The sequence below is a fragment of the Lissotriton vulgaris genome, chromosome 3_1, assembly GCF_964263255.1.
Source record: "Lissotriton vulgaris chromosome 3_1, aLisVul1.2, whole genome shotgun sequence".
NCBI lineage: Eukaryota > Metazoa > Chordata > Amphibia > Caudata > Salamandridae > Lissotriton > Lissotriton vulgaris.
In genome coordinates this window covers 239,523,673-239,539,105 of record NC_141689.1, presented here as the reverse complement: position 1 = coordinate 239,539,105, position 15,433 = coordinate 239,523,673, and the positions used below count along the sequence as shown (strand labels likewise).

General features: G+C 45.1%; 1 protein-coding gene across 1 annotated transcript in view; it reads right to left on the bottom strand.

The window, feature by feature from the left end:
* The window catches only part of KATNAL2 (katanin catalytic subunit A1 like 2), a 306,132-nt gene that overhangs the window by 165,344 nt on the left and 125,355 nt on the right, over positions 1 to 15,433 (bottom strand). Inside the window, exon 4 of the mRNA XM_086963443.1 lies at positions 534 to 652. Within this exon, the coding sequence (XP_086819569.1) occupies positions 534 to 652 (119 nt within the window). The remainder of the gene's footprint in view (positions 1 to 533; positions 653 to 15,433) is intronic.

The following is a 15,433-nucleotide window of genomic DNA, read 5'->3' as shown; positions in this document are numbered from 1 at the left end:
ATCCTCCCCCATCCCCCCTCCCCCCCTTCCCCCCCCCCTCCTCATTCCCCCCACCCGTGCAGGATATGACCTCATAACCCCACCAGCTATCTGCTGGGTTAGGGCGTGAAGCCGGTAGAGGGACGTATTCTATTCTGATTCGTGAGCTTACGCCTGTGGGCTTCATGGCACTAGAGGGGGGTTGTAAATTAATAAACTAGGACACCGTAGGTGCCACTCTGAAAATAACTTGGTTGTAAGCGCCTTCTTGGGTTTAAGATGGTCAGAGAGTGTCCCAATGGACAGTCAGCTCCATAAGGCAGGACCCAGCGCTGAGAAATCCCAGCCAGCTGCGGGACTCTTTCCAAATCGTCTTTTAGTAATGTGGTTATATGACGCTGTAAATGTGCTCTATGTAAGGTTTCCGGATTACACAAATGTGAACGTTAATCGAAATTAATTATGGACTGGGATGAACAGAACAAGGCAATACAAATGACAATCATGAACTCAGCAAGACCCATTTGCAATGTGGGGTCATTTTCGGGCCCTACCCGCACAAGCTTCTCGGAGTCTCCCCGCCACTTGCTGACAATGGTAGAGGCCGAGATGTTGAAGAAGGTGGTGTTGCACTCAGTGGCCACAGCCTTGGCGAGCAGCGTCTTGCCGGTGCCTGTGAGAAGAGAGGGAAGATAAGAGAGCAGAAGACAGAACACGACAAAACAAAAGAGCATCATTTGGACGCATGATCTTAACTGAGTTTCCCCACCAAAGACCTGGAAACCGAGGTTGTTAAAATAAATTGCTTTGTGAAATGGGTTTGTGACATGTACTAAGCAATAAAACCTTGCAGATTAGGCCTGTGTGAGCTTGGAATTGAAAATTGATTGCTCCTTCTGATTGGCTGGCGATGATTTAAAACAGACACTTGTTTTTTAATTTGAGAGTAGCATTTTAAAATTCAAAAACACTGCCTCAAATTGAATTCCGCTTTCCTGCTCTTCGACAACGTGTGCTGAAGTTGTTCACGAGGCTCTTTAATACTTTATAAACCGGATACAATCTGCATAGACTGGTGGTAACCACAGCAGCCCTGTGGCTTAAATGCATCTGTTTTTTAGTATTTATTGAAATTGTAAAAAGAGTGCAGTATGTAGCAAGAAGTGGCTGAATGAGGCAAAACTACCGTCCTGGGTGGCTCCATGAGATGGGACACAGGACTGGACCCTGGGAAGGCGGTCAGGCCTGACTCGCATTGGACTGCGACCAACACCCCCAGTCCAAACTGACGCAAAGTCAGATATTGGGCGCAAACGTGTTTTATGCCCTGTTCACATTTTGCATCCATCGCGGGATTCACTGGCAATTCCCTCCTACTTCCTAGCACATTGTGCAGGCAAATATTGTGTTACAGGTAGTGCTGTGTACAAAAACTGTCGCATGTTATTCCCCATTACATGGTGCAAAATATGGAATCAGGTGACCGTGTGTAAGTAAAAGATTCTGGAATAAGGTGTGCTCTAGGCAAAGAATGGTTGAAGAGTGTAGAGAGGTATGTCTGAACATTTATTTTATTGACTTTTTTTTGTTATTTAACACGTGTAGCGCACTAGTACCATGGGTCTCAAGGCACCTAAGTGGGAATATTGTGAGTCACTGCTGCTTTAACATTGAGGACAAGCTTGACCACACAGCCAGGGTCTAAGGCCACATTTGGACTTCATAGAGGGAAGTTTATACTGTAAGCTTAGAGGAAGTGAGCTCCAATGAAGGGGGGTCTGTACGAGGAGGTGAGCTCCAATGAAGGGGGGTCTGTACGAGGAGGTGAGCTCCAATGAAGGGGGGTCTGTACGAGGAGGTGAGCTCCAATGAAGGGGGGTCTGTGAGAGCAAAAACTACGTCCATCCGATCTAGCAGAATGCATTTTGGGACTCTTAAGAAGTTGACTTTGGAAAAAATTGTTATTGGCTTGAAATACGTCGCTTTTCAAGTCACAATCTATTGCAGGCCATGAACCTAAAACCACCATCAGACTTGGTGTGCACCAAGACTTTTAAGAATCACAAAACATATGATAAATGCAGAGAATCTGAAAACACAACACAAACACACAAAGGGCCTGGTGGTCAAAGGTATTCCCTTATGAGTTAGAATGTTGATGGAGTGAGAAGGGTCGCAAAAAGCAGCATCTGTCCCTTTAAGGCAGAGGTCTTCAAACTTTTGGATGCCGAGACCCCCCTGTCAACATTTTCAAACGTAAGGACCCCCTCAGACAAAAATTTCTAAACCTCTAGGTTATGAGGAAGGTGAGGACCAAATTATGCGACAGGCTTAACTAAATTGTGTGAGTAGAAAATGTAAATATTGTTCTGTGATGCTGCGTATTTTGGGATAGCATTGCTTTATTATTTAGAATTTTTTTAAACACAGTAATACTGAGGAAAGATTTCACCCCATCAGTACCAGTTTATCACCAAAATACAGCAATTAAAATCAGAAAGATGTCTAGTCAACCTCTGTGAAGGGCCTCCCAATCCGCAGGAATACGCGCTGCCACATTAGAAGCTCACCTGGCCATGGCCAGGAGCAGCAAGGGTGCATTCAAACCGTGGCGGTCTTGTGCAGAGTTAAACAGTTTACCCATGCCCCTTTCCTCTCACCCCCTTCCTTCCATCCCTCTCTTCTCTCCTCTCTCAACCCAGGATCCCTCTCTCACATTGCAGGCAGATGGTTATTAGCCCCAGGACACCTTTTGGTAACAGTAGCGCACTACAAATGTAAATAATAGGCAGAAGCAGGGGATCCAGTAGACCCGAACTTCGGGGGGAGGGTGGGGGGGGGGGGGGTTAACACTCCCAGCCAGGGCTTGTCGAAGCACTGGTCGCACAGACCCGAGAGCAGAGGACGGCCCGGGACCAGGGTTCGATTCCCGGCGCGGCAGGTTTCTGGACCAGGGTCAGCGGACTCGATAATTCTCTCGCATCGGTGCCCACTCTGATCAGCAATCACACTCGGCAACTCTGGGCACTAGCTTGCCTCATCTTCACTAACGGTCCCACCAGACCGCCGGGGATGCCTGGTCTCACCCTGGAGATACCCATTAAGGGACCATCTCTCAGGGAAGCCAGGAAGGGTTTCGCAGCGGTCGAAGCGCCTTGGGACCCTCCGGGTAAGTAGTGCGCTATATAAATGCCTATACATTTACATTTACATTTACATTTACAGTGCAAAAGTCTTTCCACCTTCTCCATGAATTCCCTCACTACCACTCACCAACAATACACCTCATCTCTCTATAGCACCTGTCTGACAAACATTTCATTTTTTTATAGCGTTACTCATAGTTTACTCACACTCAGTTCTGTGATGTGCATGGTACATCTTCTTTGTACCAGGCACTTTAACCTTCTGCACTGTGTGGGTGACAAGAGTGCCCATGTGACTGCATGGTGAGCAATGCAACAGTGTGAGAGTAGGGTAAAAGTAGTGACTGCAGGGTGAGTGAGGTGACCATATGAATTTGGGTTGGCTGTAAGTGCAGAGTGGGACGAATTAGTGCATGGTTAGTGACCTTGCGGACCTTCTGTCCTGGTATGTGCCTACCCGGCCCCTGAGATCTTTGGGCCAAGCACTTACCGTGATCCCCCGATACAGGCTGTGTCGGGTCGGTGGCCGATCCTTTCGGGTCAGAGCTGCCGAGCTCTGGAACTCTCTCCCAGTAGAGATGCGGTTGCTAGATGATCTTTTAGTCTTTCGCAAAGCTTTAAAAACTTTTCTGTTTTAATAAATCGCCTCTGTTCTTTCTTTCTGTTGTGTTCTCTATAGGTGTTGCATAGTACCTGCCATGCGCCAGGACGCCCCTTAGCTGGGGCAGCTGTGCGCAATACAAATGTATGTAACATAACATAACATAACATGGCCTTGTTTGAGTGAGCTACAGATTAAGCAGTAAGGGGGGGCAGGTGAGTGGAGTGTCACATGAGTGCAGGGTGAGAAGTGTGCTTGTGTGACTGCAGGGTGAGGTACAGAGTGAACAATGCAAGCAAATTTTTAGTGCAAAGTGATCACTGTGAGAGCAGGGTGAGCGGGTGAATGGTGTGAGTGCATGGTGAGCACTGTGAGTACTTTATGATCACTGAGAGTTCAGGGTGAGCGGGTGAATGGTGTGAGTGCATGGTGATTGGTGTGAGTGCATGGTGATCAGTGTGTGTGCATGGTGATCAGTGTGAGTGCATTGTGATCACTGTGAGTACATTATGATCACTGAGAGTGCAGGGTGAGCGGGTGAATGGTGTGAGTGCATGGTGATTGGTGTGAGTGCAGGGTGAGCGGGTGAATGATGTGAGTGCATTGTGATCAGTGTGAGTGCATGGTGATCAGTGTGAGTGCTTGGTGATCAGTGTGAGTGCATGGTGATCACTGTAGGTGCAGGGTGAGTGGGTGAATGTTGTGAGTGCATGGTGTGAGTGCATGGTGATCAGTGTGAGTGCATGGTGATCAGTGTGAATGCACTGTGATCAGTGTGAGTGCACTGTGATCAGTGTGAGTGCACTGTGATCACTGTGAGTGCAGGGTGAACGGGTGAATGGTGTGAGTGCATGGTGATCAGTGTGAGTGCATGGTGATCAGTGTGAGTGCAGGGCGAGCGTGAAAGTGAAGGCGAGAATGAGAAGTGAGTAGTCTGAAAGCAGGGTGCATTCCCAGAAACTTGAAGCGTAGGGTTTCAGATATAAGTTAAACTATTGCTATAATGGCATTAATCAGGGTTCGAGGGTGGAGGAAATAAATAATGTGCTGATCCTGCAACAAACTTCCAGTCTAATGATTAGGGTTACCAGCTCATTATTTTGATGGCCCAGAAATCCTACAGCTGTATTTTTTGCACTTATCTGTGAATACGTAGAACAGCAAATATGAATAGAAAGCACTTTTAATTGTGTTCTAGGGATGCCTCAATGATCCATGACTAATAATTAAAGAGAATAAAAACAGAAAAGTCACATAACTAATTAATACATACTTTTTTATTTATAACTCAATTTAGTGTCAAGAGCAGGTCTCTGCAGGATCTTTAAACAACACATAGCAGGCATGTTTATTTTGGCAACACAACTTTATATTTCTTTTCATTAAATGCATTCTCACACTGCAGCAGTAATTTTAAAAATACAAATGTAAGGAATAGGCAGAGTGGGGGCCCAGGGGGTACTGAAACCATAAAAAAACGAAGCGTTGGTAATCAGTTAACAAAGGCATGTAAATATGCTAATGATCTTAAATGACCTGTGAAAAACTCAGGCCGGAGATAAGACTCCAGACACTGCCCAGCCGAGGCCCCAGGAGCGCAAGCTGCACTGCAGCAGCCCGGGCTGAGCCACAGGATGGGGGTGGAGGGGGGCTGAAGCCCGGGCAGAAGTGACACTGTGAAGGCGCGACCCCCTTTGCATCGCTCCACGGCCCCCCTGGGGGTCGCTCCCCACAGTTTGAAGACCCCTGCTTTAAGAAGTGCCGCCCTGCTGTGGGTACGATGCACATATGAAGCCCTGCGATCCCTCGCCTCGCCGTGTTGCCATCCCTTCGTTTGCAGCCATTCACCGCGGGTCTAAAAATGGCAATATTCCTAACGAATATTCATAAGGTAGTAGGTTTTTCGACCTTATAATTCTTTAAATGTTTGTGCTGCGTCCGCGTACTACACATACTACACCAATCACTTCACAAAGCGAAAGGCAGTCTGCAAACCAGATGGTGTGTAATTTCCAAATCCTGGTTTGTGAAATAAGGTCAGTCAGGGCACAAGTCCTAAAAAAAGAAGTGGGGGGACGCTGACGTCACAACAGGAAATGACGTCACGAGAGGTGGCTTACACCATCAGACTCATTGCCTCACCTCGCTCACCCCTAAGATGTGATTGCAGCACAGAAGCCAGCGTGTGAGCAGCGTTCCGAATGAGCTCCCATCTCGCCCCAGAGAGGCCAAAGAGTGAATGTGTGGCTCCATTTGCTCCAGTTAACGAACTTCCGGTAAAATAAGTGGGGGGACGCTGTCCACCCGCGTGGTACCCCGAGTCAAGCCCTGAGGTCAGTACAAAAGGCCCTAAATTAGCATCCGCATGACTTACAGGCAAAAGACCGAGGGTAAAAAAATGGAAACCGTGTAAGGGTCGCTATGGGTCTTTTCTTGTGGGGGAGCAGGGTGAAACGTTACGCTCGACCAGTGGTCGAAGTGGGGGGGAAAAGTAGGGGCACTGTGGGTGGAGAATCAGAGGACGGGAATAAACCGTGGACTGGATCAGTGGGCGTAGTCAGAGGTGTGGCCAGAAAGAGCAAAACATCCCAATTTTTAGTATTTGTTTGGAATTTCACTGACCATTTACAACGTATTACATTATTTAATTCAACCAAGGGATATACATGTTTATTAAAGTTTGAATACAAGTTATTGACATTAAAATGTATTCACCAAGTGGGGTACGTGTCCAATCACAGAATGTCCCAAATACACTTAAAAGTGGAAGTACAAGCCATTGGTCTCTGAGCCGTGCAGTTTCTGTCATCAGCACTTCTCCTCCCTTTTTCCACAAGAGCAGTTCAAACATGAATGACAAAATATCCCAGTTTGCAAATGTTTTCCACCTAATTATGGCTCTGCCATATTTGCCACATAATACACCATCTGCTGCATAATTGGATGATTTTAACTAATAAATTGTTTGTAGCTCAAATGGATCAAAAGTTACAAAAAAATGTGACTTGTGATTCTGCGAAATGGAGGGCCCTTTGCAAAGGTTGACTGGTAAACTTTGTCAATGCTGCATTTGACTGTTACACTGGTACTGAGTCAAAATATTTGCAGAGAATTTTAGTATGTATACAAATGTCAAAATAATAACGTATCAGAAATATACCGCATTATGCTGCAGACTTTGTTTGCTGCATAATTTAGTCAAAACTATGGCATCATTTTGTTCTCTCTTGCTGCATAATTCTGCTGGCCCCAAAGCAGGCAGCACATGTTAAAAGTGATTGTGCATGGAGCAGAGAGGCCCTGAAGTTTGCAAACTTAGTTGGGTGTACGTGCAAATCCTGCATTGCCGATCCCTGGTGAGTTGCACTACTATTGCTGAAACAAGACCCATTGAGGTACCAGTGGGTGAGGCAGACTGACTTCAAGGGTCCTGTGACCTCAGTGACCAAGTCACTGTCACTGTCACTCTGCGGTGTGTTGCTTCGTAAGCCTGCCTGCAGTGCTAGAGGTGAACTTCAGCATGGATTGTGGTGGACAGGCCTTCATGGATAACCCACACTTGCCACTGCTAGGGCACACTCTGTGGAGCTAAGACACCAGGGCTTCCACAGTCCAGCTGGGCCTTCCAAGGTCAAGCACGGGAATGTGCTCCCTCAGGAGAGTGGTCTGGTGGAGTGGTCATTAAGGCTGAACTTGGTTCCCCAGACCCAAATTCTGCAGCTCTGGCCATAGTGCCACATGCTCTCCCACACTGAACACCATACCGCCCCAGTGAGAGAACCTCGCACTGCCTTCAGCTATAACCCAGTTGTGCTGCGCTATGAACACCTGGATGTGACTCAATTCAAATGATGCACTAGACAAGTAATATGCTGCCTGAAAAAAAGTAATAACATCTTGGAAAAAGCAATTACTCATAGGGCAATCAAGATTAAGTAAAACATGTGAAATGTTAGCAGGAACAACGTGGTCTTAACAGGGCGCAACAAGGAGACATGCTTTATTTCTACTTGATTTTGCTGTTTTCATGTGTGCTGCATTGTGCAGCACACATTAAAACAGCAAAACGCCATGCATGATTGTTTATGTACAGTAAGGTGCGCCTTCCTGCACATAAACAGTCATTTAAAAAATAACGATTTGCAACTTCTATTTGTGCTTCACTAAATAGCACAAAGAGAAGTTACAAATCGCCATTTAAGATTGTTTATGTGCTGTTAGGGACACCTTCCTGCACATAACAATCATTCGCCACAACGCAGGCACCCTTTCATTCTGGTGCAAGGGTGACTGCGTTGGCGATAGGCAGCTGAAATTATCACCAGCACAAACGCAGGGCTGCACCATATTGTTGTAAATACGGTGCAGCGCTACATTTCAGAAATGGCGGAGTGTGGCGTTAAGCCAAGAAGGCTACCTCTGCGCTCTGTCACTTCTTTGTAAATATGCCCCGTTTTTTAAAGAAAGACGACAAAAGAAAAGTGGCGCTTCACTGGCAAACTCTGTAAAGGGGCTCTAATGAGTTTTGGTGTGAATAAAACCTATCTGGCCCCTTTGCGACCACTCTGACTTGCTTTATTTAGTTATTTTTAGTATTTCGAACCATTTTTCTCTCCGCCCTGAGGCTGCCCTTTGGAATAGAAAAATGTCAGAAAAAGACATTGTGGCATGCTATGTCAGTATTTCTTCTCTGTTAGGTCTATTTTTAGGTAAATTGGTATTAGTAAGGCTATTGGTTCCCTTCATGTTCTAGTTTGCAACTCTGTTGTGCCTGTTTGTATTCTATCGGTCTTCGTGCTCCTGGGCCCTTGGTACCCGCAGCTAATCTTCAGCCTACAAATAAAGAACAACTACATTTTTTATGAGAAGCATCTTCAATACATTACAGACATTTGCAGCAAAAGGGTTTCTTTCTTTCTTTTGATCCGTTTCACAGGGGAACAAATACAGGGAATAGAGAGTAAGAGCTTTTTCTTAAAGTCAGGATTTTCAGCAACAGAGAAGGAGCCACACAGAAAGAGAGGCAATAAGAGGAAGAAGTGAGAGGGATGGGGGCAGCTGCCAGTGGCAGAGCGGAAGCGGGCACTGTCCTTGTCTTCCCTGGACAAGAGGAAGAGAGAAAGAGTCTTTTTCCTTCTATGCCCACCCCACCCATCCCCGAACGGCCTGAATGGCCAAGACTTAACTATAAGCTTTCGCTATTTCTGCCATCGTAGGACACATTTCTAAAAAAACAAAAAGGTAGGGGGAACGGATTGCCTACATTTTAAGAAGTAGTGTTGTGTGGCGTTGTAGGCTTCGATTGCATTTTACCGATTCATGCCCTTATATAGGTACAATTCTCGTTGCTCTTATATAGGCATAGAAATCAAGCCCTTATTTAGGCATAGCCCATGCTACCCAAATACAGGCATGGCTACTTCCATCCGTTCACCAAAAGTCACAACGATTTCTTGGAAAACCGGCTTAAGCAGTTAGGGAACTTCCCCTTGCTTGAATATTGATTTCTCCAAGAACTCAGTTACTTTACAATGAAAAACTATTCCCCTGGGGTTCATTATGACGTTCACATGCCAGACTTTACGTCAAACTATGGTATTCCTAAACACCTTCAAGGTATAAATATACCTTAACTTGCTATAGCAAGATACGGTGGTTCGGAGCAGTTCGAAGACCTACTTGCCCGACGCAGCTTGCTACAGCAAGTGCCGAAGGAAGCAGACTCTCTAGCTGACGCACTGATCAGGAAGCTGCCTTTCTCCTGCTAGGAATCCAGCTCCAGTGTTTCCGGCTCCCCTTGCGGGGTGTTAGGAAAACGAGTCCCGAGACAGAGATACCAGACCTCCTTCATTCTAACAAGGTATGGAGCTGATTAGAACCTAGATAAACCTTTGGTAGATTCTTGGCAAAAACTAAACCTATGCTAAACAACACTTACTTCTTCCCTCATGCTAGACTTAGGTTAGGTACATTGGGGTAGGCGTAATTTAGAAGCACCAGTTGAGTATTTTAGTCTATGTTATTTATGTATGTATTTTTATATGGCTTAGAACCCATACAATGTTCTTACAGTATTATTTCATATTACCGTTTACGCTGTACGCATTATACTTTGCAGTCTGCATAAAGATTGTAGCAGTTCACCTCTCTTGCATGAGAAAGAAGACTTCAATAAAACCTTTTATTAAAAAACGCCCATCTCTCTATTTCTCTGCAACTCTGTAGAAATGAAGCCTGCACGATTGACTGAGTGAAATACTTATCTATTGTTTCCACGATTTGGAGAGATATATTCTTATTCTTGGGAAACAAAGTTGTCATGTTTATGCGGTTGTCAGAAACTAATCCCTTCTTGTGTATTTGAGAAAGTTTCTAGTGACCTCTGAGTTAGCTGGCACACACACACACGTTTAGTATATTCGATAGAGACCTAGTTGACCTCAGTCCTACGTCATATCTATAGGATATATTATTCCAATGCGCAGAGCCTATTGGGAATATAGGAACTACACTACAGTATGGGCACGCCGTGCCCTTCCCATTCCACCCACTTCGACCACTGCGCTGGACAGTGAATGCCGTCAGCTTGGCTTTGGAACAGGCACCAGCTTTGTACATGTGGAACCGGAAGAGCTTTATCCATCAGCAATTCCACAACATCGAAGAGGCCGTTTCAGAGGAAGCAGTGACAAGCTTGTCCGGTGACACTAGTGCTTCGATGCGATGTCCAAAGCACTATGTACGGTTGCCAGATGCCCCACGCGCTTCACAATAATAGGTATTCTGTCATACTTTTTAAGAGACGGGACTTTGTCATCAGAGGGGATTCATAGAGGACTCCACGACCCTGGACCAGGCATAAGGAGGTATACAGCCAAGGCCGACTGGCCGTACCAGGCATCAATGTTTCCCCGGGAGTAGGGTGACCAGATCTTGAGTACCAAAAACAGGGGCATTTGGGGAAAAAAGAAGGACTACACTTTTTCATCCACGGAATGGCTCAGAATGACAGCTGTCATCAACATAGGATCATAGAAGATGCATTAAGAAAGTAAATAAAATGTAACTTCTACAATCAAAATCATACCTATTAATTAAATTGTTTACCTATTACAGTTGCTAACTAGCACAGCTTTATAACACCCACAAAAGTGCCACTCACTGTTTTCAGTCAACCCCCTCTAAAAACCAGCACATGAACCAAAATTGCCGAACTCTGCCGGGACAGCTGGTGAAAAAACAGGACTGTCCGGGCAAATCCGGGACATCTGGTCACTCTACCCAGGGGGCAGGACGAGTACGGGCCGCTCTGGTTAGTGGGGGCCGGTTTTGTAGCAGTGCAGCAGTTTTGAAAGCACTGCAGTGTTCCTTGTACAGCCAACAGTTTTCAGGAAATGATAAAAGTGTCAAGATAACTCTGGTGATTAATGTACCTGCTGGAGAGAGAACTAAGTTTTGTCTAGTGGCAGTTTTGAATTGTCTACGGTAGTGCAGAGGGTTAATATGCGTGCTGCAAAGGACATGTACCATGCCGATTATGTGCATTGCTCAGTGGGTTACTGCTTTTGTCACAGAGGTCCTTGTTAGGATCGAGCCTGTGATTGTATGCGCTAATGCATGCAAAAAACATATTCGCTTGCAAGATGCTTTTGACAAAGAAGCATTGGTAAATGCAATAGGTCTCACCTATGTGATTAAGCTGTTTTTTGTTGTAAGTTGTAGCTTGATGAGCAGTTGTGCAATATAAGTGTCTGAAACCCTGTTGAAGTGTTATCACTTGTTTATTGAGAAAGGCAATATATTGTGCTGTTGCTCATAGTACTATGCAGTGGGAGATTAGGTAAAGGGCATAGGTCAAAGAAAACAAGCTTTGGTAAATGTATTATGTTTCCCCTATGCTAATATGTTGTTTTTTGTTGTAAGTGTTGCTTACTGAGTAGTTGTACAATATAAGTTACAGAAAGTATGTTAAAGTAGTATGACTTGTTTACATACAAAAAGGCAATATATTGTGCTGTTACTAGGGGTATAGTGTGGGTAAGTAATAGCAACATTTTGAAAACTGAAATGAAAGGGGAAAATAATAGAATTAATTGATGTAATAGCAATATTATGTGTTTAGAGGAGTTTTGACAACTTTTGGGCCCGGTGTCACTGTGCCTGTGGACCATTCAAATCATGCCCCTAATGCCTGCAAGGTAACTGCACTTGTGACTGTTTATTTAGTAGTTAAATATAGCAATATTTGGTGTTTAGAGGAGTGTTGACAACCTTTGGCCCTAGTGCCACTGCACCTGCTACACCATTGAAATCATGACCCTGTTTTCTGCAAGGTAACTGCACATGTATCTGCCTATTTAGTTTAAAATTTTACAAATTAGTTAAGTGAGGGTCACTCGAGCTTTTGGCCAAGGTGCCACTACACCGGCAGCACCATTCACATGACGTCCCTTTTAACTGCAAAGTAACTGCAATTGTGACTGCCAATTAGTAGTAAAATATAGTTATATGTGTTTAGAGGATTTATTAACGTGCAAAGTTTAATACAACATTTAGAATTGGATCATAATGATCTAATAGATTAAGTTGAAAAAATCAATTCAAAAATGCCTACAAAGTGCAAAGAAAGGTACTGAGGATTGAATAGAAAATGCCAAAAATGTTCTAACGCTAAAGCATCAGCTTTGCACAACTAAGTAATAGAAAGCAAGCATTTCAGCATACTGTTAGAAGCTGTCTGCCTTTTCCATGGGAAGAGATCTTATCTTGACAGTGAATGGGGCTTGAACAGTGTGAACAGCTTTAGTAGAAGTTCTGTAAAAGCGTGTAGCCAAGGAAAGGGGGAAGTTAACAAAATACAACTCCACACAAAAGCGAATGAACACAGTGATTTGGCATGGGAACCAGAAAGAACACCTTTTAAAAACTTTAAATACAAGAGATTTAACAAGCACAGCACAACCACTGTGCAGGCAAAACCTAAAAAACGGGTGGGTGGATTAGACTGCAGTGGAGTGGGGTGGATTGGAGTGGGATGAACTGGATGTGGTAAAATAGATTGGAGTAGGGTGTATTGAAATGGGGTGGTGTGGGGTTGGGTAGGGTAGGGTGGAGTGGGGTGGATTGGAATGGGGTGGAATGGAGTGGGGTGAATTGAAATGGCGTGGGTTGAGGTGGTTTGGAGTGTAGTAGATTGGATTGCAGTGGGGTGGATTGGAGTGGAGTGTATTGAATTGAGGTGGAATGGATTGGGGTGGGTTTAGCTGTATTAGAGTGGGGTGGATTGGATTTAGGTGGATTGGAGTAGTACGGGTGGATTGGAGTCGGTAGATTTGATTTGGCTAGATTGGGGTGGATTGGAGTGGGGTTGATTGGATTAAATTGGGGTGAGGTGGATTTGATTGAAGTGGGGCAGATTGGAGTTGGGCAGATTTTTTGGATTGGAGTGGGGCAGATTGGATTTGGGCAGATTGTTTCGGATTTGATCGGGCAGATTATGTTGGGCGAGCTGAAGTCGGGTGGATTGTTTTGGATTGGAGTGGGGCAGATTGTTTTGGATTGGAATGGGGCATATTGGTGTGGGGCAGGCTGGAGTGGGGGTGATTGGAGTGGGTCTTGTTTTGGAATGTAGTGGGGCTGATTGGAGTGGGTCAGATTGTTTTGTTTTGTAGTGGGATTGATTGGAATGGGGCAGATGGTTTTGGATTGTAGTGGGGCTGATTGGTGCACGGCCGATTGGAGTGGGGTAGATTGTTTTGGATTGAAGCGGGGCAGATTAGAGTGGGGAAGATTGATTTGGATTGGAGTGAGGTGGATTGCTTTGGACTTGGGTGGGGCAGACTGAAGTGGAGCAGATAGGTTTAAGACAGGAGTGGGGCAGATTGTTTTGGATTGGTCAGAAGAAGCGTGAACAGATGGTAGTTGCCGGGCCTAAACACACTCGTTAGTTGAAATTCTGAGGAACAGATCTGTAAGGTCAGTATGGTCAGATTTCTTGGAGCTTTTTTTATCATATTCCAGAGGGGCATATTTTTATATGTCCCTGTTTTCCTTTATTCTACATTACTTCAGAATAACGGAAGCCAGAGCTGGCGACTTTGTACCCAGAGAGTCAGGTTGGAGTACTTGCATCGACTCAACATCCCTAATCTCTCCCTGCCTAAAAAACATAATTTTAGTTCATGTAATCTGGCCCTCTTATAGAGCACTCTAATGCCCTTAGGCCAAGTTCACAAAATAAATAAAAACTGTTTAATAGTGAGCCACCCACTATTTATCACCTCAAAGGGAAATCCTTTTTTTCAGTCCTGATGCAACACAACATCAATACGGCCTGTGGTGCAAAATGCATAACCAATGTTGTATCTGTTAGAAACGGGGGTCACTAGTTGGCAGTGGTATATACCCTGTCCATGTAGGGACCCTTCCTTCTAGTCAGGATAAGGGGATTAAAAAACCCAAGATAAACCCTGCTCTCACCCTTGGTAGCTTGGCACGAGCAGTCAGACCTATCTCAGAGGCAATTGTAAAGTATTTGTACAAAACAACACACAGTAGCACAGTGAATATACTACAAATGGACACCACAGCAGTTAAAAAAAAATAAAGTATCTTTATCTAAACCAAACAAGACCAAAACAACATTAATCCAACATACAGAACTCAAACTATGACTTTTAAAAGGTTTCAAGCAATTCTGTCCATAGAACTCTAAGGGATGCGTGATTTCTACATAAAGTACTTCAAATGCGTCAAAATCCACAAGACAGAACAGTGGCAGAGGAGGGAAGTATCAGAAAACACTGCATGCGTCAATTCCGAAGTCCTGGGGGAGGCGATGAGACCGTTCTGCTGCACACAGGAGAAGTGATGTATCGTCTGGACTGTAGGGAGAAGTGATGTGTCAATTCCAAGACAGTTCAGGTCTGCTGGTGCTACATTGGAGATGTGTGGCGCACATGTGCGATGCCTGGAAATATGGAATGCAGTGGAGATTGGTGCAGTGGCGGCAGCAAACAGGTGCTGCGTTGGTTTCTTTAGCCGTGGTCCCATGATGCGACTATATTGACAGTCACACAGCAGGGCCTTCGTTGGAGTCAGTGCGGTGGTCTCAGACCTCAGAGACACAGTGCGCTGAACTCGGCGTACAGCACTTCTTCGGGCCACGGGCAGGCACTGCGTTGATTTCTTTGGCTGCCTGGCCGCGGTGCATGGAAATTTCTTCCAAACGGCGGTGCTGCGGTGGAAAAACAGGCGTGGGAAGGGCGATGTGTCAATTTTGCAGGTTTTCAGCAGCAAAACAACCTCTAAGGGCCCAGATCGGGAATTGGCACCACCAGACAGGTCGGAACTCCCAGCAGTGGAGTTCAGGGATGCTGCAAGTGAACTCTTTGGGTCCCTGAGACTTCTTAACAGGAGGTGAGCTCCAATTCATGCCTTTGGACAATCTTCTTAAGCAAGAAACTGTAAAGTAAAAGTCCAGTCCTTTCCAGTGTCCACAGCCCGAACTAGTAGCAGCTGGGCCAACACAGCAAAGTAACACACAGCAAAGGGGCAGTACTCTTCCTGGCAACTCTTCTTCTTGGCAGGGTCTTCTTAATCCAGAAGTGTTCTAAAGTTTGTGGTTTCAAGTCCACAACTTATACCCCTTTTGGCCTTTGAAGTAGGGATACTTCAAAGGATTTTCTTTGTAGTGCACAAGTTCTTG